At 34.7% G+C, this 21,824-nt stretch overlaps 3 protein-coding genes across 11 annotated transcripts in view; 2 read left to right on the top strand and 1 right to left on the bottom strand.

Moving 5' to 3' along the window:
- Window positions 1-2,238, top strand: part of LOC101897375 (centrosomin-like) — a 52,496-nt gene extending 50,258 nt beyond the window's left edge. For 5 of the 6 annotated variants that reach the window (XM_059123555.1, XM_059123559.1, XM_059123557.1 and 2 more), the window contains one exon: window positions 858-1,755. In XM_059123555.1, the coding sequence (XP_058979538.1) occupies window positions 858-1,168 (311 nt within the window). In that variant the 3' untranslated portion in view covers window positions 1,169-1,755. Of the gene's footprint in view, window positions 1-857; window positions 1,756-1,845 lie in introns of those variants that run through there. The other variant, XM_059123560.1, reaches the window with a different exon arrangement.
- A 5,076-nt stretch (window positions 2,239-7,314) lies between these two features.
- On the bottom strand, window positions 7,315-11,393 carry LOC131802854 (ubiquitin-associated domain-containing protein 1-like). 2 transcript variants are annotated; one of them, XM_059123546.1, is made up of 6 exons: window positions 10,556-11,393; window positions 9,905-10,421; window positions 9,504-9,839; window positions 8,472-8,600; window positions 7,562-7,736; window positions 7,315-7,499 (listed from the first exon to the last, which is right to left on the bottom strand). In XM_059123546.1, the coding sequence occupies exons 1-6, from the start codon at window positions 10,915-10,917 to the stop codon at window positions 7,354-7,356; spliced, it is 1,665 nt and encodes a 554-aa protein (XP_058979529.1). In that variant the 5' UTR covers window positions 10,918-11,393; the 3' UTR covers window positions 7,315-7,353. The 2 variants fall into 2 exon arrangements, with proteins under 2 accessions (XP_058979529.1, XP_058979530.1); XM_059123547.1 differs by lacking the exon at window positions 10,556-11,393 and adding an exon at window positions 10,479-10,544.
- Window positions 11,394-11,596: 203 nt separating this feature from the next.
- On the top strand, window positions 11,597-21,115 carry LOC101892910 (poly(A) polymerase type 3). Of its 3 annotated transcripts, none has more exons than XM_059123545.1 (10): window positions 11,597-12,076; window positions 13,327-13,505; window positions 13,559-14,341; window positions 14,397-14,593; window positions 14,660-14,874; window positions 14,935-15,340; window positions 15,410-15,649; window positions 15,722-16,451; window positions 20,545-20,726; window positions 20,803-21,115. In XM_059123545.1, the coding sequence occupies exons 3-8, from the start codon at window positions 13,579-13,581 to the stop codon at window positions 15,971-15,973; spliced, it is 2,073 nt and encodes a 690-aa protein (XP_058979528.1). In that variant the 5' UTR covers window positions 11,597-12,076; window positions 13,327-13,505; window positions 13,559-13,578; the 3' UTR covers window positions 15,974-16,451; window positions 20,545-20,726; window positions 20,803-21,115. The 3 variants fall into 3 exon arrangements, with proteins under 3 accessions (XP_058979528.1, XP_005184903.1, XP_019892781.1); XM_005184846.4 differs by having other exon boundaries at window positions 13,322-13,505; XM_020037222.2 differs by lacking the exon at window positions 20,545-20,726 and having other exon boundaries at window positions 13,322-13,505.
- The last annotated feature ends 709 nt before the right edge of the window (window positions 21,116-21,824 follow it).

The following is a 21,824-nucleotide window of genomic DNA, read 5'->3' as shown; positions in this document are numbered from 1 at the left end:
TGACCATTCCTTCTGGTACCTTCCCCACAAGGAGTCAAAATTTTGAATAACCAAAACGATCATAAAATCCGAAATAAGCATCCGATTTTCTTCAAATTACACACATCACAATATTTTTACTAACCCAAGGTCTGGTGTGAAGATGGAATATATCGGTCCACTCCTTCTGGTACCTCCCCCACAAAGGGTCAAAATTTTGAATATTCATGTAGCCCATAAAACACGAAATTAACATCCGATTCCATTCAGTCTTGACACATCTCAATATTTCCATAAGCACAAGATCTGTTATAAAGATGGTAGAGATCGGACCATATCTTCTGGTACTCCCCCACAAAGGTTCAAAGTTCTGAATAACCAAAACGATTATAAAATCCGAAATAATTATCTGGTTCTCTTCATATTTCACACATCCCATTATTTCTACTAGCACAAGATCTGCTGTGAAGATGGGATATACTGGTCCACTCCTTCTGGTATCTCCGCCACAAAGGATCATACCTCATGTAAAGTATAGGAAGTAGTTGATATAGTCCAAATCTGCCACGTTGTAGTATTTTTATCGATCTTAGGTCAGAAACGAATTGGTCAATATTGTTCAACTGCTTCGGAACCTCCCCCATATAGGGTCAACGTTTTAAATATTCATAACTCAAGGACGGGGGATATATATCTGTCGGCAAAACCGATTGATACTATTTTACTTGTTAATCTTCCAATTAGGATTTTTGATTTGCTTCCGTGGTAATAACAGATGTTTTTGTAGACTAACTACTTCTATAACTTCTTGATGAAATATACATTATTGATACCCGGAAATCTTTTCTTAATAATAACCTATTATTTTTTCTTTCCAGAACCTTTGGATTCCAGTTTGGAAAATATCAAACCATCTAATTTACCACCCAATGCAGCTGCGTCGTCATCCAGTGCAGTTGGACAAGAAAATCTCGCCTTTAAGAAACACGATTGTGCCAAGGTAGAGCAAGAGAACGCTGAATTGCGTCGCAAATTGTTGCGCACAAAACGTGCCTTCGAAGACACCTATGAGAAATTGCGCAATGCTAACCAGCGCAAAGCACAAATCGAAAAAGACATTAAAAATCAAATACTCAAAACGCACAATGTCCTCAAGAATGTTCGTTCCAATATGGAAAATGAATTGTAACGACGATTTGTTATTTTGGCCATGGAAGAACATCGATCGTTAGTTGTCATCAAATAATGCCATAAACACTATCACACACAAACACACACACACACCCATTAAAGACACTTGTTTTGTTTAATTTTAATTTGTATTTTTATATAAAAAAACTTAATTTATTTTCTCAATGTCATTACTTTCAATAATGTAGTTAGTTATTTTTAGATGAGTATATATGTAAAACAAAAAACAAAACGAATGCAACGAACTTTCCTAATCCTGCTGGTAACCAGAAACCACCAACCAACACAAGACTTACATTTAATATCCTTCTCCAAATGCCATATAATTTTAAGTTTGTTCCATGTATTATTAATTATTACTACTTAAATTTAATGCCACACACACACCCACGTACTCACACACATACACCATAATACGACTCATGCCCTTAATTTTAGTTTGTAACGAGTTGAACGACCAACAAATAACCAAATCTACGATCATCATTCATATTGAATGAATTGTTTTCTCTGCAATGCACGATTTAAAAAAAAAAAAAAACTAATTTTTAATAACAAATAAATAAAACTCTACCCATTTAATAACCTCAAATCTTTTTTTTTTTTTGCTTGTAATACCCTTTTTTTTAGTTTTGTTTTATAGCTTTTTTGCGTGATTTTCTATTTTATTTTTAGCCTAATTGAAGTTTTGCTGATGCTGCGTGCGTTTCACCACCCACCACTGTCATCATCAACAAAATGCAATCCCCATCCAGAAAAAACTCTAACGATATTCGAAAAATTTTGTAAAAAACATAACGAACGACACAATTTCTTTTCTAATCGAGGTGATGATGATTCTAAACTTCTTTCTTTCCATTTTGTTTGTGCAAGTATAATTTTGTCCATCTCAAAAGCAGAACAATTTTGCATGTATATTGTGTAAAGAAACCTAAATTATATTAATATTTATTGTACAGTCCTTATCCTCCTACTCCTCCCCAGCCCACCCCTTGTCTATTAGTTGTAAATAAAAGTACGAGTTTAAGTTTTATATCGAACAAAAAATGTTAATACGAAATGAAATAAATAATATGAAATGTTATATGTAAAAAGTGGCAAGGTGTTTTCTTTATTTTGATGGAGGGGAAATAGAGGGGAATTTTACTGAGAGAGAGTTTGATCTCAGACTCCAATATGTCAGCCTATATAGTTGGGAATAAGTTCAAATTTTAACTTTTGAACAACAAGGAGAAAAGAGAAAGAAGCACTTTCTCCATGCTGCTGATGCATGGTATTTTTTGCACTGAATATTTTCAATATTTTATAGATTGTCTTTCCTCGGTCTAGAAGCATTCGATTCATTATCCACATTATTATATTATTTGAAAATGCTTTAAAAATCCAACTCCAAAAAATGTTGAACATAGACACCTGAAACTACACAAAAGCCACTCCCCTATTCACATTCTCTAAAGAAACTGGGTGAATTTTGTGTTTCTATTGAATTGAAAGAACCTTTGGAATAAAGAATTTGTTTTTCATTTTTTCAGTTCTTAAGATTCGATTGCAGAATTAAATCGTATTTCTAAAAAAACAAATTGAATATTTATTGTGAGGAACTAAATAATCCATTGAGAACACGACATATAAAATCATCGCTGATTTGTTTGGAGACTTTTTGTTGAGAAATACGTTTCAAAATTCCGAAAATGGAATGAAATAAAAAGTTCTTAAGCAACGTAGCGGCATTTCTGTTTGCCGAAACCTCTGCCGGAAAATCCTGCAATTGCAGTTACGACCCTGTTGGCTGGACAGGTGGCTTGACAAAAAATTAAAGGTTATATAATACCGCCAAAAAGTGCCTCATTAAAATAACGGTTTTATACCCTAGGTGTCCCGGACATCGCTAGATCGACTCCAAATGTCCTGAAACGTATTTGGACACGTTTCAGGACATTTGGAGTCGATCTAGCGATGTCCGTCCGTCTGTCTGCCTGGCTGGTGCGCAACGATAACTTTCGAAGGAAGTATCCGATTTGATCCAAACTTGGTACATCGTAATATTATTGTCAAACTTAGATCGAGTTCGGAGATGGGCAATATTGAGCTACTCCTTCTGGTACCTCCCACAAAAATGTCAACATTTTCAAAAAAAAAAAAAAAAAAAAAAAAAAAAATAAAATAAATAATTTACTGCACATAAAGTTAGATCATTATCCGATTTTGCTCCAACTTTGCGAATCGTAATATTTGCATCAGAGCTAGGCCAGGTGCGAAAATGGACAACCTCGGCCCACTCCATCCAGTACCTCCCACACAAAGGTCCAACATTTTGAATAATTATAACTCTTATAAAATGTGATGTAAGTGTCCAATTGTTTTCAAATTTCGAACATTTCAATATTTCTTCAAAAACCACATTTGATGCGAAGATGGAATATATCGGTCTACTACTTCTGGTACCTCCCCAACAAAGGGTTAAAATTTTGAATATTTATGAAGGTCATAAAACACGAAATTAACATCTATTTCCATTCAGACTTGGCACATGCCAATATTTCCATCAGCACAAAATCTGTTATAAAGATGGTAGAGATCAGACCATTCCTTTTGGTACCTCCCCCACAAAGGATTAACATTTTGAATAACCAAAACAATCATAAAATCCGAAAAAAGCATCAAGATTTTTATTAACCCAAAGTCTGGTGTTAAAATTATATATATCTGCCAACCCCTTCTATTACCGCACCCACAAAGGGTAGGAATTTCCAATACTTTTATCTGTAATAACTTGCGGAACAAGTCGGCGATTCTTTACATCTTGCTATAGCTAAATATTTCTCTCAACCTGAAACCAGAGATTAATATGGAATTTATGATTTCGCATAAAATTGGATATAAATGTTCGTTTTCCTTCAAATTTTGCACATACCAATATTTTTATCTCAATTAGATGAAGGGTGAAAATAGAATACTTCGGTCTGCTATATCTGTTACCTCACGCATAATTTTCTCATTTTCCAAAAATTTGCTCATACCTCATATAAAGTATAGGAAGTAGTCGATATTGTCCAAATCTGGCATGTTGTAATATTTTTTATCAGTCTTAGGTCAGATACAAATTGGTAAATATTGTCTAACTGCTTCGGAACTTCCCCCATGGAGGGTCAACAGTTTGACTATATTTTTTAGTACCTGGTGCGACATTTAAATAATTTATGGTAAGAAATTTAAAAAAAAAAAACTGTCCAGCGCCATCTACATGTCAATGATCTTACCAAAATATCAAACATTTGCCTAGAAAGGTTTCTGAATGAAACGGAGTTACACTCCTCTTGATAAATTTCAAAATCATACTTCGACTGTTTGTATTCAGGTTACCATTTATATAAGGAGCTTATATTTTCAAAATTTCAATAAAAGACACTGACTGCATTACTTATCAATATTGCGATTTGTTTTTATTAATTCATTTTTGATAGTAGTAAATTGCTGTTTCTTGTTGTAGATCTTAAAATTTTAAAATATAGCTTATTTTTATTAGAGAGATAGTTTGTTTGCTTTTGATATATGTAATTGTTTTAAATAAATTGTTTTGTATTTCTTTCGGATTAAATATGTAAGTTAAGAATTTAAATAAATAACAAATGGATTTAAATAAAATCGTTTCATTAAATTGTAATTTTATTTCAAAATCCAAAAGGAACACAAAACATTTTACAAAAATTTTATTTTTTGAACCCATTGCAAACAAATTTCATGGGTTTAATTTTTATTCATAAGGAGAGAGATCATTGAAATTGCTGTGTAATTAATACTAAAATACAGGGTGAGATGAAAAAAACTGCAACAAAGTCAAACGCCATAATTTTTACATATTTTTTTTAAATAATTTTTTTTGAATGAAAGCAAAAAATGTCGGAAATATCATCAAATTTTAGAATAAGTCTAGATTTGTTCGAATTGGTCACCTTTGGTACGAAATATGGCCTTCAAACGGCCAATGAAACCGTCACACGCTGCCCGAATGTTGCTCTGCGGAATTTTGGCTCATTCCCCGCGGAAGCGCTTGCTTGAGGTGATCGACACTTTGGTATTTTTTAGTTCCAACCTTGCTTTCCAAAATACTCCACACACAATAGTCCAACGGATTGATATCCGGAGATTTCGTTGGACATTGTGCGCTGGAAATGAAGCGAGTAACCTCATTTTGTAACCATTCTTGGGTGGCGCGTGCTGAGTGCAATGGTGCTGAGTCCTTTTGTAATGTCCAAGGTCTGCGGCCAAAATGTTTGCGTGCTCAAGGCTTTAGTACACTCTCCAGAATATTTTCGCGATAATATTCGGCATTTATTCTAATGCCATGGTCGATTAATACGAGCGGAGAGCGACCATCAGCTGTTATTTCGGCCCACACCATTACCATGGCCGGCGCTTGAGTTCTGGTGGCCAACCGATGGTGTACATTTTCAGCTGACCTGACCTCTTTGGCAAGTAAACACGAGCGGATCATTTTGTTTGTTTACAAATAGCTGGATAACGAATGTTTTCTCATCGGAGAAAACCAAATTACCCAGTTCACCACTTTCGGCCAAGCGAAGCGATGCAACTCTTTAGCTCTGTTGAGTCTATTTTCTTTCTGTTGCGGTGAAGTTCTTGCACTTTTTGAAATTTCATAGGCTTTGCCCCTAGCTCATTTTCCAATATTTGCCGAATGGAATATTGCAATATGTTCAGCTCACGAGTCATTTTTCGGCCACTGCGACGCGGGTGGATTTCGATCAAGTCGCTTCTTTACTTTTCGAACCATTTCTGCTGATGTTGATGTTTTCTTCCGTCCACTTCCTTTACATCGGGCTACGCTACCCGCTACCAGTATCACGGTAACGAGCGATGGTACGAAACACAAATGATTTATTTACATTTTAATGCTGGAGTGCTCTAACGATAGCCAGTTGTGGTTGGTTTTCCAGCCAAATATAAAGAAATCACACTATCACGCTTGAATTCCATCACGAATAACTTTTTTCCGGGAAAATTCTCACCAAAATGCTTTTGTACGCTTGTAAACAATCTAATGAGGTGTCACTGGAATAATTTTAGCAGCTGTCGAACGAGAGGCTTAGAAATATTGACAGCAGTCTGAAGTTGGTTGTAGTATTTTCCATCTCACCCTGTATATGCTCTGTTCCAGAAGCTGCAAGAAAATACTACTTTTAAAATTTTTTTCGATATCATTCTTGCAGTTCTGCAACAGACCAATAGATAACTTATCTGTTCCACACAAAAGAAAGCAAACTTATAAAACTTAAAATGCACACAGAAAGCAAGTTTCGTTTTTTTTTGGCAAATTTGATTGTGTTCTCTAAAATCAGACATTTAATATAAATATTTAAGTAATTTTGGAACAAGACATATTTTTTTCTTAAAGTATAACTTAATAGGATTTGTTTTTTTTCTTCAATCAAAGTGATATAAACAAAAATTATATCACCTTAAGTCAATGGAATGGAATCCTTTACTTGTATCCTTTTATGTTTGTAAGTAGATTGTTGCAAATATATTTTAGTCATAGATTTATACTAAATATTTTAAGCATTTTTTGTTTTTTGGTTTTGTATACTTAAGGTTTAGTGTTGTTGTTGTTGTCAAAGCTAAAACGCTAAAAATTAGGTACCATCTACATATGTATTGAATTATTCAAAACATCAGTTTCGATTTATTTTCCATTTTCTTTGTTATTTTTGTATATAGAAGAGTATTGTAAATAACCTCTTTGTTTTTCATTATTATTTGAATAGAATTGCACTTTTCCTTTTGCTTATTATTTTCGTTTGATAAGAGTTTGTTTTTGTTTTGGCAAAGCACTCATATATCTAAAATATTTCCATAAAAATAAATGTTTATTTAACTAAAATGTGCGCGTAGAAAAATGATATTCAATTAAATTGCAGACTATTGCAGCAGTTGTTTGGCAAAGTGTTTTTTGGTTTTCTTGGTGGTGTGTAGTGTTGTAAGAGGTGCTGAAAGTTTAATCTTTTAATTAAAAATATTTGTTTACTTATAATTTATGTATTTTAACTGTACATGATTATTTTATTTTTGTCTTTTTCTATTTTGGAACCTTATGAACCATTCACAGAATCAAACAAAAGATGCCCGTCTTTGTAAAAATCATAATTTATAATCATTACAGATTAACTATCGACTGCTATAGAATTGATTAATGCCCAAAACATGTTTCTCTTCGTGATATTTTTGTAGGATATGTGTTATAACCGAAGTTGTGTCATTGTCATCGCCCCACACACGTATTGATTGTTCGTTTTCCAGTATTGCTAAAAAGGCTAGGGAAGAGAACTTTGTATTTGGTAGCTATTCAATGTATGAAGAGTCATTTCCAGCTTACCCAATAGAATTTCAGGATTACTTAAGCTTAGTTGAACTTGTGGCAATTGCAGTATTGTTTTTAATATTGGCGAGTCTTGAGCTAAGCCTTCGCGTAATTCTACTAAACTACCAGTACGATTTCCACATAACCATTCACAGGCTGCCGCTTTGTTGTTGCAGGTTTTCTTTAATGCCTGCAAAAAAGTATGTCACATGAAAACGTTAATAAAAATTGACGCTTGGGTTAAAAATATAAAATAAATAATCAAAATATCTTTAGATCTAAATTAAACACCTTTGATGTTCGTCCTCAGCCGGGCCGAACTTTGAATACCCTCCACCATTTGCAAATTTTCAAAAAAAATAAAATCCGTTGAAAATTCTATTAAATCTTAAAAATACCGAATGCAGCCGTTATATTAGGTTGACGGTTTCATTGGCCGTTTGAAGGTCATAATTCGTGCCAAAGGTGACAAACGAACAAATCTAAACTTATTCCAACAAATCTAAACTTATTCTAAGATTTGATGCTATTTCCGACATTCTTTTACTTTCATTCAATACAATTTAAAAATTATGGCGTTTGACTTTGTTGCAGTTTTTTTATCTCACCCAGTATAGATCTGAATTTAACACCTTTGGGTCTCGCTCTCAGCAGAAAACATAGATTTTAGTAACTTCCCAAAAAAAAATTCGCCTGAAAGTATGCAACGTGTCGTTACACTTTTCAAAACAAACCTATTGTTAAGAACTGTAGCAATAGATGGCGCTAACAATATTGGCTGGTCAATATCAGGCTCGATCCATTTGCCCGGCATACAGTCAGACTTTACCAAGCTACTTCTGTGTGCCTCTCCAACATCTAAATGTGTTCTTGATTTAACACAAAAGTTCATAATAAAGCCGCATAAATATTTTTCTTTTCTCACCTCGATAACATCGCTTTCTTGAAACCCCATTTCCACCAAGGTCTGTACAGCGTCCGGTGTCGGTGGTATATCACGATAGCTATATATGCGCACAATTTCCAACAAAGCAGCAATATTTTCCACAGTATTCTGAAAAGGAAAAAAGAGAACATTAATTTGGCATTCAAGTTTCAGGAAAAAAAGCAAAGATTGGGATACAAAAATAAAAAGAATTGCCAACATTTCTTTACACTCTTCTCCATGAACTTCTGGAATTGTTTTTGTGTTTGAATCTCAAATACGTAAACTAATATGTCTTCTTCCTAAGATTTTCTTCTTCTTTTAAATGATTTATGGACCAGTACCATAGCTTTAATTTTCTAAGAGAAGTTCTATGACCTTTTATTAAAAGCCTATTAATTTTCTTGGAGCAAATATTTGAAAACAATCCCTGAAAAATCAAAAATAAGAAGAAATGCACCATTTCTTTACTCTCTTCTCCATGGAACTCTGAAATTGTTTTTGTGTTTGAATCTGAAATACGTAGACTGATACTTCTTCTTCATAAGGACTTAGGTGGGTCTTGGCTCTTCTAGCTGAAGGCCAGTACCATAGCTTTTATTTTCTGCGAGCAGATCTATGGACTTTTATTCTTATGAACTTTCTTGGAGCAAACATTTGATGCATATTTCTGGAAAAAATCTTTTAGATGACCTATTGTGTTCTATGATAAAAAAGTTGGAGCTTTATGGTAGCACTCCTTCAACCCTTCCCAGAAACTGATACTTCTTCTTCATAAGGACTCATGTGGGACTCGGCTCTTCTAGCAGAAGGCCAGTATCATAGCTTTAATTTTCTACGAGAAGACCTATGGCCTTTTATAAAAAGTCCATAAATTTTCTTGGAGCAAAAATTTGATACCTATATCTAAAAAATTATTTTAGATGATCTATTGTGTTCCATGAAAAAATTGATTAGATCTTTATGAGAACTCTCTTTCTTGACTCTTTCCAGGAAGTTTCATTCTTTTAACATCTTCGAAATTTTACTCACATCACTCGACAATATCCCCGATGGTGAAGCCATTGAACTTGTTCTTGGTATACCCATTACAACCTCTTCAATTGATGTCTCCTGACTTTGACGCTGTATCAGCCATTCCAAAGCGGCCGAGTAGACATTGTTGTGCAATTTCAATGCATATTCAGCTTTTTCTTTCTTAAAGCCCATATCCACAAGGCACTGGGTTGTATCGTTCTGATAGTTTCGTTTATTGATGAGTTTTTGTTTAAGCATTGCTATTAGACGCTTGGCATAGGGACCGGAACCTATTACCACAGCAGAAGCCTGGGCCAGGGATATCAACACTTTGCGGACATCAAAATGTAGCTAAGAAAGAAAATAGATACATTCATTTGATAATGGAAAAGTTTTTACAAATATCTTCTACTCACATTTGATTGCTGGAAAATCTCATTTATATCCACCAGGGGAACATCAGCAGAACGGACCGGCAAATTAACGGTGGCCAATTCAATATCTTTGTCGGATGGTGAACGAGTCTCTCGGGTCTGATTAACCAACTGCTGGAGATTGCCACGTTTGGCCACCAAGACCAAGGTGTCATTATTTCCAATGCCCAGTTGTTCGAGGCTATGTCCTTCATTCAATTCAGAGCCCTGATAATCGGCTTTTAATAAACGAAATTTGGTTGCTAACGATTTTGGCTCACTAGCATACATAGGCATGTTGGTAAGTAGATCATCGGCTAATTCCAATATTATTTCATTTTTCAGTTCTAACAAACGGCGATTACCATCTGTTTGGAATATCATAAGCCTGGCCGAGGGACAGATAACACGAACCTTAATGCGTTCTCGAGGCGAGGAACAGCCCCGGGCGAAACTTTCTGTATTTACTAAGGTATTGGTGATGGACGAAGATGCTGCCGACGAACGACGGGAACTTTTTCTGAAAATTAGAAAAGGAGAGAATAAAATAATTAATGAATAAAAAACAGGAATTTACTTGGCAAAAAGACTGCGCAATTTTTGCATTTTAGTTGACAAATAATTTTGAAAATTTGAAAATAAAACATTTCGTACTTAGCTAACTTGACTGGGGACGAATGTAGGGAGCGAGTGGCATGATGACACTGCTGCTGCTGTTGTTGTCTTGAAGGTGTGGGTGAATTGTGTTGATTTCTGTTTGAACTATGCTGACTGCTGTGACCCGGAGAATTGGCATCTATATCATCTTCCAGATCTTCTTCATCATCATCATCCTCCTGCTTACAGTTTAAACGATGAAATCTGGGGGAATCTCTATCTCTTGCCTCACTGCATTCATCATCGTCCTCTTTGTTGCCTCCACCACTGGCACTGCCTCCACTGCTTTGAGACCTCTTGGATCGTGCCAACCATTTTGCACGTCGTTCTGCAAATTTTTCACGCACCCATGGAATCATTTTCACACAATGGATTGTTTGGCTTGGCACTTGTCTAATTCGAAATCATGTTTCCCAAAGGAGGTGTCCTTTATTTTGTTTTCTTCTCAAGGCATTGGCAATTTGTTATTGTAACGCTGTATTGAATAAACGTGACCAACCAATGAAGATCATGATCACTAGGACGCATTAGAGTACTTTTCAAGTGAATTGAAAATTTCCTCAAGGCTTACAAGGGTGTGCTATTATAGGGCCTAGCTCCTTTTCATTTTTGATTGTAGATTTTTCCGAATTTCAAGGGTTTTTTGACCTTTATACACACTCTGTGCAATATTTTATGTTTACTTTTCCAAAAAATATGTTCAATAACAACAGGACACCACCTCCTTTCCTTGACTCCTGACAAGCTTCAAACGTTACGAATGGTATGATAGAGAAAAAAGCCTGTTAAAGAGGAATACAAAGCAGAATTGGCGTATGTGTAGTCAGTGTTTACGAATAAAACAAAAGGATAAGCAAATATCAGCTGATTGTTTTTTTGCAAAACACTGTGAAAATGATAACCCTAAAACGTTAGCCTTTGCTAATCACCTTGAAATGATAACCCGAGGTATTTCCAATTTCAAGTGAATGATAACTGTTGATGATTGCTAGCACGCCCCCTACATGTCACATTGTCATGAAAACCCTTTAAACAACGCCGTCATTTATTCACTTTAGTATGGCTCCGTTAACCACAGAAATTTAGTTCCATTACGCGATTAATTTTTATTAACAAATATCTCGTGAAATTGGTTTTTTAATTGTGAAATATTTATGGCAAACGTGTCTTTAGCCACCACCATTGCCCGGGTAATAGAAATTAAGTGAAAATTCATAGAATTTATTGCAGAAAATACAAGTGAAAATTCTGAACAAGTCGTCGAGAAGCAAGCAAATGAAAACGTAGAAAGAAGAAGAAGAAGACGGGCACACATATTAATGCGTTGGATTTTGAAGGAAGCAGCAAAAGAACGAAACGAATCAACACACAATAAAAAGAAAATAAGTTGCTTTGTAATGTTTTTTATGGCCCATGCGAAAATAATGAACGGGGAAAGATACTAACAACGCCGCCGCGGCCAACGACGACGCAAAAAAAGAAAGAAAATACACACAAACATTAAATACAACAAAAGAGGTAAACAATTTTTTTTGATCAATTATAATCTTTGTTTCATCTTTATCGGAGGAAAGCAAAAATTTTTATTCGTTATTTTTTTTCTTTCTTGGAATGGAGTGTTGTGATATACGCTTCCAAACCCGTCACGGCTTTGTTGTGTATAGCGCGCAAGAGTGTGTTAGTGTAAATATGTATTTGAGTGTGTGTATGCCATATATGAGTGGGAATCAATGGTTCGTTGGTTGGTTGGTTGGTCGAATGTCTGGATACTTAAATCTTATTTTAGGGGGATGAAACGGGGGTTTGCATGCAGGTGTAGGGTATTTTTGTTATTCCCTTTTCCACACGTACACACCAGCGAGCACACGCTCTCGTCAAACAGTAATTGTTATCACAGTTTTTCCTTTATTTTCTGTTATGTTCCCCTCTTTCTGTGTGTGTTTTTTATGTTTCATCCACCTTCAACAGACAGGAAGTGGAGTTTTAAGGTCGCTGTGATCTACATTTGAAAAGAAAACCAAAACATCCCAAATTTAATCAGTATTGAGAAGTACATATCAGATCATTAAATACAGGCGAAGGGGAGCAGAGTGGAAGTTTTTAAAAATTTGAATATCTTATTGGCAAAGGACTTACCAGCTCCTATTGGGATCAACTATTTCTAGGTAATTTGCATTTGTGTCACGTTTTTGAGCTAAACCTTGTTTATTATGGCCTCCATACAATCAATGTCATTGACCTTATAATTTTGAATTGCATTGAAAAAGAGAGACAACCTTCTAGAAATTTTGAAAGTGAAATTGAATTTCCGGTTCGAATTCTTTGTTCAAACTGGCTGATTTGAATTTGTATGGCAATTTATCATTTTGTCACCAAGATTCAACATTTCAAACACGTTTTTTATTAGCTTATCCTTCGGAGACTTAGGATCATCTGATTTATTCCAATAGGAGGGTATACGGTTTTAAATAAGTAATTTCCAATTTGGGATTTTGGGATGATGAATCATCATATAAATATTGCACCTAGCATATTTATCACATAGATATAGCCATGGATTTGATTAGCTACATTATATTGAATAACAAAAGCACGTAATAGCGCAAATCTAATATCTAAATTAATTAATCAGTTTTTAATTAAACTTTAGATAACAATTCTATATTAGATTTTTTTAATTATAAATGTATTAATTATTACTTTTTGTTTTCCTGCTGTAACTAATCCCTAATTAATCAAACTTTTCTCAACTATCTCTTACAGCCCAGAAATTTGCTAAAAATTTCAATCAAGCAACTGGATGCAAAGTGAAAAGTTATAAACAAAGCGGCAAAGAACTACAGACGAAACTTGTTATATAGAGTTTCTTTAAATTAGTATTTGTTTTTTTTTACTAACTTTAGTTATAAAAGTACTGGGATTAGTTTTGAGATTTTTTGAAACTAAGGTAAGTAATACAACATTCATTTTATATCCTTTTCATAACCACTTTTCTTGTAGAAACTTATCCCTGCTTGACCATGTGGAATTCGGATAGACAACAACAACAAAATGGTGTAATTACCTCAACAAATACAGGAACACAACAGAATACCAACAATGGCAATGGTTCACGATCCGGATCCCAAAATCCACCCAAACAATTGGGCATGACATCAGCGATTAGCTTGGCAGGTCCACGACCTGAAGATGTACAAAAAACCGATGAGCTGCGCAAAGCTTTGGAGCCATACAAAGTCTTTGAAACGGAAGAGGAGCTAAATCATCGCATGGAAATTCTAGCCAAATTAAATACATTGGTCAAACAGTGGGTCAAAGATGTGTCCATTGCCAAAAATATGCCCGAAGCAGCTGCCTCCAAGTTGGGTGGTAAAATCTATACATTTGGCTCATATCGTCTCGGTGTACATCACAAGGGTGCCGATATTGACGCATTGTGTGTGGCACCACGCAATATAGAACGTTCGGATTATTTTACATCGTTTTTTGATTTAATGAAAAAACAGCCTGAGGTCACGGAATGCCGGGCCGTAGAGGAGGCATTTGTGCCGGTAATCAAAATGAATTTTGATGGCATAGAAATAGATTTGCTCTTTGCCCGACTATCTCTCAAAGAGATACCCGATGATTTTGATTTACGTGATGATAATTTGTTAAAGAACCTAGATCCACGTTCGGTGCGCAGTTTGAACGGCTGTCGGGTAACGGATGAGATATTGTCGTTGGTACCCAACATTGAGAATTTCCGTTTAGCTTTACGTTCCATAAAATTGTGGGCCAAGAGTAAGTTGTCGTGGTAACTAACTTCTTATTTTTTATAAAAATTGTTTGCTTTTAGAACATGGCATCTATTCCAATTCCCTGGGTTATTTTGGTGGTGTGACATGGGCCATGTTAGTGGCCCGAACTTGCCAGCTATATCCAAATGCCACAGCCGCAACCTTGGTTCATAAATTCTTTTTAGTGTTTTCCCGTTGGAAATGGCCCCATCCCGTGTTGCTTAAACATCCAGACAATGTTAATTTAAGATTTCCGGTAAGTGGTGGCCTTTTTTAAAAATCTACTTTATATAAAAAATGGCCTTCTCTTCTTTCCTTAAAGGTTTGGGATCCCCGGGTCAATGCCTCGGATCGTTATCATTTAATGCCCATCATAACACCAGCATATCCCCAACAAAATTCCACATTCAATGTTTCTGAATCAACAAAGAAAGTTATTTTAATGGAATTCAACAGAGGCATGACCACAACGGATGAAATCATGTTGGGTCGTGCCTCCTGGGACAGATTATTTGAAGCTCCCAGTTTCTTTTATAGGTAAGTTGTAACTTTATTCATTTTATATTTATAATGCAATTTGTAATTCTTTTTTTCCAGATATCGCCACTTTATTGTGCTCCTGGTAAATTCACAAACCGCTGATGATCATTTGGAATGGTGTGGTTTGGTCGAATCTAAAATTCGTTTACTTATAGGCAACTTAGAACGTAATCAACACATTTCACTGGCCCATGTCAATCCCAAATGTTTTGAGCACAAAAAGGGCAACACAAACAACACCAACAACAATAATAATAATAATAACAACACTTCATGTTCACAGAACAGTAGTGGCAACGAAGAAGATAAAACCGGTGGCTCCCAGCAGACCACATCAACGGTAACCAGTTCACCATTCTGTTCAATGTGGTTCATAGGTTTAGAATTTGAACGCACCGAAAATCTCAATGTAGATTTAACGGAAAGTATACAAAATTTCACGGAACATGTCATACAACATGGTGTAAGTACAAAAGGCAACCTATTTCCAATGGTAATATTTTATTATGATATGAATGGTATTTTTTGGTAGGTAAATATTAAAATGCTTAAGGAGGGCATGTCCATTGAAGCACGCCATGTTAAACGCAAACAATTGTCTCAGTATTTGGACGCTGATTTCCTTAAGAAGGAACGAAAATCCATGGAGAGCCATAATAATTTCAATAATCAGATTATGGCCAATCGCAAAAGGCTATCCACAGAAATGCAAAAGGATGGTAGTAATGGTAGTACCAATACCAATGTCAAACGTTCACGTGTCAGTGAATCGGTAAGCAAGCAAGCAAGCACCCAAACCATTTTAATTGAATTCCCATTAATGTCTGATATCCTTCCTGTTTAGAATGAGGAGAACTCAAATGCATCCAGTGATGCTGGTGGCGCGACAACTCCCACAACACCCACCTCAACCCAACAGACGCCGCCAACATTTAGCAATGCTAACAGCAAACAAGCCACACCAGTGGAGGATCATTCGGACAATAGCAACAGTGGTGGTGGTGGTGGTGCAGGCAATGCCAATGGCAATAGCACACCTAATAGCAACACAGCAACAGCTTCAGCTCAACCCGCAACCGAAGTTGCATGCTCGTGACCGCCGCCGCCGCATACGACGACAGCGACACCGCATCCGCACCTCTATCCTCCCACGCATACATTGCTGACCCATGGCTCGCCACATCCTCTGCTCCATCATAACACACAGAAATTTCGTAAAAACAACAATGCCGCTGCAGCTGCCAATTCCAATAGCATTTTCTGCCAACGTCTAACATCCAGCTCCACATCAGTGTCATCGTCGTCGTCGTCATCATCGTCTCAATCAACAGTGAATCCCACGACGTTGTACAATCGTCATGCAAGACGTCTCTCCAACTCATACAGCAACAGCAACCACAGCCACAATCACAACCACAGTCACAGCCATAAGCAGCAACATCTACAGCATCTGCATCAACAACATTTATCCATCAACAAGAATACGAACAACAACAACAATAACAACAACCACAATATATCTGACCACGAAACTCCGGGAAGTACTATGGCTACACCAACCACTACCATAACTTGTAAGTTTTTATTTCAAATTGATAATAATTTTTCATTTTCATCATTTGGTCTGATGCAACAACGGTGGGCTTTGATCTTTTCTAAAAAATTATTAAAGAAAAAAAGACTACTTTTCCTTTTTTAAAAAAGTATGCCCATTTCCCCATCTCAACTAGTGCATTCTTCAATTCATCCAAATCATCATTAACTTGCATTAATATCCCACACCCCCCTCTAAATAGCAGCTTTATAACTGACCGTATATGTGTATGTGTTATACTCTATACAACTGACTTTTTTTCTAATACTACTTTACAATTTTTTAGGAAAATTTTTTTACCATAACTTTTTTAATTATAATATACCTTTATATAGACATATATACAAATTTTTTCTTTATTTTTTAGAAAATATAATAAAATTAAAAAAAAAAACAAAATATTGAAAAAAAGAAAGAGAAAAAAAACAAAAGAAAAAATGCAATATACTATTTAAAAATTATTTATATTTTTTTTATAAAAGAAAAAGAACAAAAGCAACAAAATAAAAAAAGAAAATCAAAAAAAAAAGAGACAAAGAAAAAAATCAAAAAAATATATATTTAAAAAAAAAATGATTCCAAAAAAAAAAAAACAATTTTATTTTAATTTACCAGTCTTTATTATTTTCTTTTCCAAATTTATGCTATTATCTTTTTTTGTTTCTCATATGGTTTTGGGTTTCTTCATACCTTCTCCTATTTTCAAAATTTAATCCAAGTTGACATGTTGTGTATGGTGATCAGGGCCCCAGGAATTTAGCGGTGTTCAATTCTATGAACTTATTTTAAAAAATTTAAATATTGTTGTTTAGTCGGGGACTTAAGAATTAGTGGTAGTTACAGCGTTTAGCTTAAAATACTTCGACCCAATTGTGTCACCATAATTGTAATAGTAGTCGTACCAATTTGTAGACACGTATGTCGTGAAAACGACAAGCCCTTCAATTTGCTAGGTATGAGTAGATAATGAATCGAAGAAGTTGTCCACATAAAATTAAATAAATTTTGTCGGTTTTAAAATTAAGCTCCCATAAGAAAAATTGATATTGAAAAAAAAATTGAATTGAAAATTTCGAATAGAAGAATTTGGCCCCAGAATTGCATTGATTCAAAAAAAAAAAAACAATCAATTCCAATTTTGTAATTATCAGGGCTTAATCCCGCATTTGGTGAGGCATTTTTGTCAACCACGGTAGGGTGTTACAACTACTTCTTACTATGGGAACACCCACTTTCCTATATATTGTCCACTATGAAAATCTTACCAATATACATTTTCCCTCGTAATTCCTGGAACAAGACAGGTCTTACAATAATACCTTGGATTTTCTATTTTTTTTTGAAATTTCAAAAAAAAAAATTCTAAAATTTAAAAAAAATTTAATTCGAAAGTCATCTTCCTAATTTCTATTAAAAAAATCTATGAGACGTTCTTATCAATCCGAATCCGGAATTATATGAGATCTACTTCGCCAGGGTCCAATCAACGCCAGGACAAAATCAATGCGTTTAAATAAATCAATCGATTCCGATTTTGCAATTATCAGGGCTTCTTGACAACCACGAACCCACTTTCTAGATTTAATTCGAATCACCTTGATGGCCATTCTCCTACTTTGTATTAAAAAAAATATATCAGACGTTCTTATCAATCCGAATACCGACTATTAAACGTTTAGTTTTCATAGGACTTCTACGTAGAAACCGATCCTAGGTCCATCAAACTACCTTCAGACTACGATCTACCATTCGGGAACGAGCCATTCGCTGAACAATACTGGGCCTGATCCACCAAACGACTATGAAAAATTGAGTTCGTCAATTAAATCTATTTATTTTCAGGCCATCTTCTGTGTAGTGATACAAAAGTGATTCTGAAAGAAAAATACAGTTCCAAATCAAGTTTTCAATTTTGTTATTTAAATTTAGAAAACTTAAACTTGAAAAAACTCTTTTGGAATGGTGTTTTTTGGACTTCATTTTTGGTATTATCACACAGAAACTGGCCATTAGTTTGTATTCCTGCAAGTTTAATAGATTTGCTTGTTCCTGAAGCCTCGATTAGTTTTATGTTTGATTTTTGGTTTTATAGGTGTGGGGAGATACATTCTTCCAAGTCTACTGAGGCATATCGTTAAGGTTGGGAGAAATGTCTTTCAGTTCAAGCATCGCAGGCTCTTAGGGACCCAACAAATTATACATTTCAAGGAAAGCCTGGAAATTACTTTCGCAGGAAATGATACACCATTTGAATAAAACGAAAGTATCTAAGATGCTATGTATGAGTAATCCTTAGCACTGTCCAGGCCTAAGATCCTTTTGAAATAAAATTCAAAATTGTTTAAAAAAAAATTAAAGACCTCCAAGCAATGTCGTCCCTTGCATAGCAAGGCTTAAATATTCGTCGCAGACCCCATAAAGTATATATATTCATGATCAGCATAAAATTCTAAGTCGTTTCCCTCTGTCTGCCTGCTGAAACCACGATACAGCCTACATTATTTGACGTAGAACTTCAAAATTTGGCAGAACAATTTGTATTGTGTCTAGGATGGTTGGTATTGAAAATGAGATGTATCGGTCCCCCTCCCGATATTCGGTGTTTTGATAATTTTCGCCATAGTGGGTTCTATCTCCGGTGTCGAAATATTATATAGTCCCCATATAACAGTACCTCCGCATATTCGGTGTTTTAATGATTTTTTCCACATTTTTTTACTGATTTGTCTTAAAATTGGTATTTGTAGGTCATAATAGGTTCTAGCTCCGGTGGCAAAACATTGTATGTATAGGTCCACGTTTTTGTATAGCCCCCACATAATGGTACCTCCGGATATTCTGAATTTTGATGATTTTTGTCACATTTTCCCACGGATTTGTCTAAAAATTGGTATTTGTAGGTCATAATTCGTTTTAGCTCCGGTGGCGAAACATTGAATGTAGGTCCACGTTTTTGTATAACCTCCACATAAAGGTACATCAGGATATTTGGTATTTTGAATATTTTTGCAACATTTTTTACTGATTTGTCTAAAAATTGGTTTTTTGTGGGTCATAATGGGTTCTAGCTCCGGTGGCAGGGCATTGAATATTTAGGTATACGTTTTTCAATAGCATGAATAATCGGTATTTTGATAATCATAGTCACAAATAGTTGTTTCAAATTTGATATTTTAGAAGATTTGGTAGATGACAATCATTGAAGTATAAAATTGTCTATAGAGTTTTCCGTTTTAGTATGGCCTCTATATAACGGCCTAACCCACTTCATTGTTTTTTGAAAAGTATAACAGTATTATCCTAACTGTTTTACTGGTATTTGTAGTTTAAAGTGGAATACGTTTAAATTCGTCGTCGGCCTTAATTCTTGTTCCATAAAAATATGAAATGAAAACTTTTGTAAAGGGATGAAGTGTCAAATAAAACAATCGATAATATATTTTCATAGCCGATTTAGACCAGGCGAGTTTATTTGTGGTCATTTCTATCGTTCCCTTTTGAATTCGCCTCTTGCATTTATCGTTTCCAGTTATTTCTCTTTTTCATCATTGCCTTTTCTGTAATTAATGAAAACACAAAATAAATTGCAAAAAAAGCCAGTACGAGCAATTTTTCGTTACCGCTTTTCTATAAAAAGGGACTTGCCACAAGTAAAATTGCCTAATATAAATTCGGGCTTAATAAAATCTTTCCCCATTTTTCCTAGATATTTGTAATACATTTTTTGTGGGCAATATGAAACCTCGCTCCATTCTAGATTCTTGTGGCCACAATTAACTCTCCAATACATCTATGCTCCATCTATAATGATCTCCACTAAATTTAGTTTACTCTCCCATTGCTCATTAAGTACAGCTGATTGATTAACTTTAAAAATAAGGTTAAAGTTAAGCTAAGTGGTATTGTAAGACAAACAACAACAACAACTAATCATGATATATATGATAAATAATTTTAATCAATTGTTTTCTTTCTTTTTCATTTTTTTGTGTCTCTTTTTTTTTCTTCTTCTCTCTTTCTATTATATTCCATCGCCCTTTAATCCTTAAAACCATTCTTCCCGAAATCAACAGTGTTATAAGGCCTGTATAACCTGTAAACAACCTATATCACCCTACCCTCCCAACAACCAGACCCCCACAATTCATCTTCTCCTCGTCTATAGATTTAGGATTTTTAGTTATAAGGACTATTGGTTCAAAGCCACGCAAATAAGGAAAACAAACAAAAAAAATGAGAAAAACAAAAGAAAAAGGTAAACGAATTTGCTACAACTGATTTATTTGAGTTTGAAGAGATGAAATTAAATTCCTGATTCTAATTTCTTACAGAATATCAATAATCAATTATAAGATGAGCACTGTTACATTGAGGAAACCAACCAAACAACCGGCCAGCCAAACTTCAAGGGGAAAAGTGTTTGGAAAACAAGACTAGGAAGCCAGCCAGCCAGATTTAGAAAATTTAGATACGACCAAGCAACCACCATCCAACCATCATCACCAACAATTACCACATTTTCTCAAAAATAACAATGGTAACAAATAATTGTTATTAACATTTATATATTTTACAGCTTTCAAAAAGCTTATAAATCTATCCCTCTGCCCCCCTTACATCAAATATCAAAAAAACAACAAAAACTACTATGGAATGGAATTGGTCATCATCATCATCTTCAACTTAGATACAGTTTCTGTTTACTGCCTACCTGGTCTGGATGTTATCATCAGGTGGGAAATGAGAGACCAAGAAGAAACTGGACAAACTCTCGCCCCACACACTTCCTTTGACCAACAGTCTGACTGGCTAGCTGAACCGTTTCTCGATGCAACAACTTAAGTAAACAAAAATAAATTTATTTTAATTTTTTCCACCACATTAGAGCCTAGAAAAGCTAAACATTTTTTTGATGGTTATTATATTTACAACAAAAAACAAAACTGAAAAACGAAAAGAAAGAGAAAGCAAGAAAACTGAAAAAAAGGTAAATCACAACAATTTTAAAATAACAAACATTTTTTTCCAAAATAAAAACTAATTTAATCTAAAAAAAAAATAAAACAACAAAAAAAGATTACAAATAAAGGCAAAAAATAAAGTGAACAATAATAATACCAACAAAAAATAATATCTGTGTTTAATTTTATTAAATTCAGGGTAAAGCATAAATATAATTGTATGCAAATTTAATTAAATTCGGTGCCTGTTTTTTTTTTCTGTGGAAGAAAATATAAAAAGTAAAATTGTTAGGTGTAATACAATTAGCAACAATACTTTGAACAAAATGTGTGCTGGGTTAATAAAAACAATGTAAAATAATTAAATTATTATATTTTGGCTATGGCCAGAA

This window comes from Musca domestica, unplaced genomic scaffold (genome assembly GCF_030504385.1).
Source record: "Musca domestica strain aabys unplaced genomic scaffold, Musca_domestica.polishedcontigs.V.1.1 25, whole genome shotgun sequence".
Taxonomy (NCBI): Eukaryota; Metazoa; Arthropoda; class Insecta; order Diptera; family Muscidae; genus Musca; species Musca domestica.
Note: the sequence above shows the minus strand (reverse complement) of the source record. Positions and strands in the feature narration are given on the sequence as shown.

What these genes read in the sequence shown, in the direction of transcription:
- LOC101892910 (XM_059123545.1), top strand. Translation starts at nt 13,579, where the DNA reads ATGTGGAATTCGGATAGACAACAACAACAAAATGGTGTAATTACCTCA. An exon ending in AACATGTCATACAACATGGT is followed by an intron (nt 15,341 to 15,409) that starts GTAAGTACAAAA and finishes ATTTTTTGGTAG; the next exon opens with GTAAATATTAAAATGCTTAA. An exon ending in GTTCACGTGTCAGTGAATCG is followed by an intron (nt 15,650 to 15,721) that starts GTAAGCAAGCAA and finishes CTTCCTGTTTAG; the next exon opens with AATGAGGAGAACTCAAATGC.
- LOC131802854 (XM_059123546.1), bottom strand. Translation starts at nt 10,917, where the DNA reads ATGATTCCATGGGTGCGTGAAAAATTTGCAGAACGACGTGCAAAATGG. An exon ending in AGATTTTCCAGCAATCAAAT is followed by an intron (nt 9,840 to 9,904) that starts GTGAGTAGAAGA and finishes TTTCTTTCTTAG; the next exon opens with CTACATTTTGATGTCCGCAA. An exon ending in CGGGGATATTGTCGAGTGAT is followed by an intron (nt 8,601 to 9,503) that starts GTGAGTAAAATT and finishes TTTCCTTTTCAG; the next exon opens with AATACTGTGGAAAATATTGC.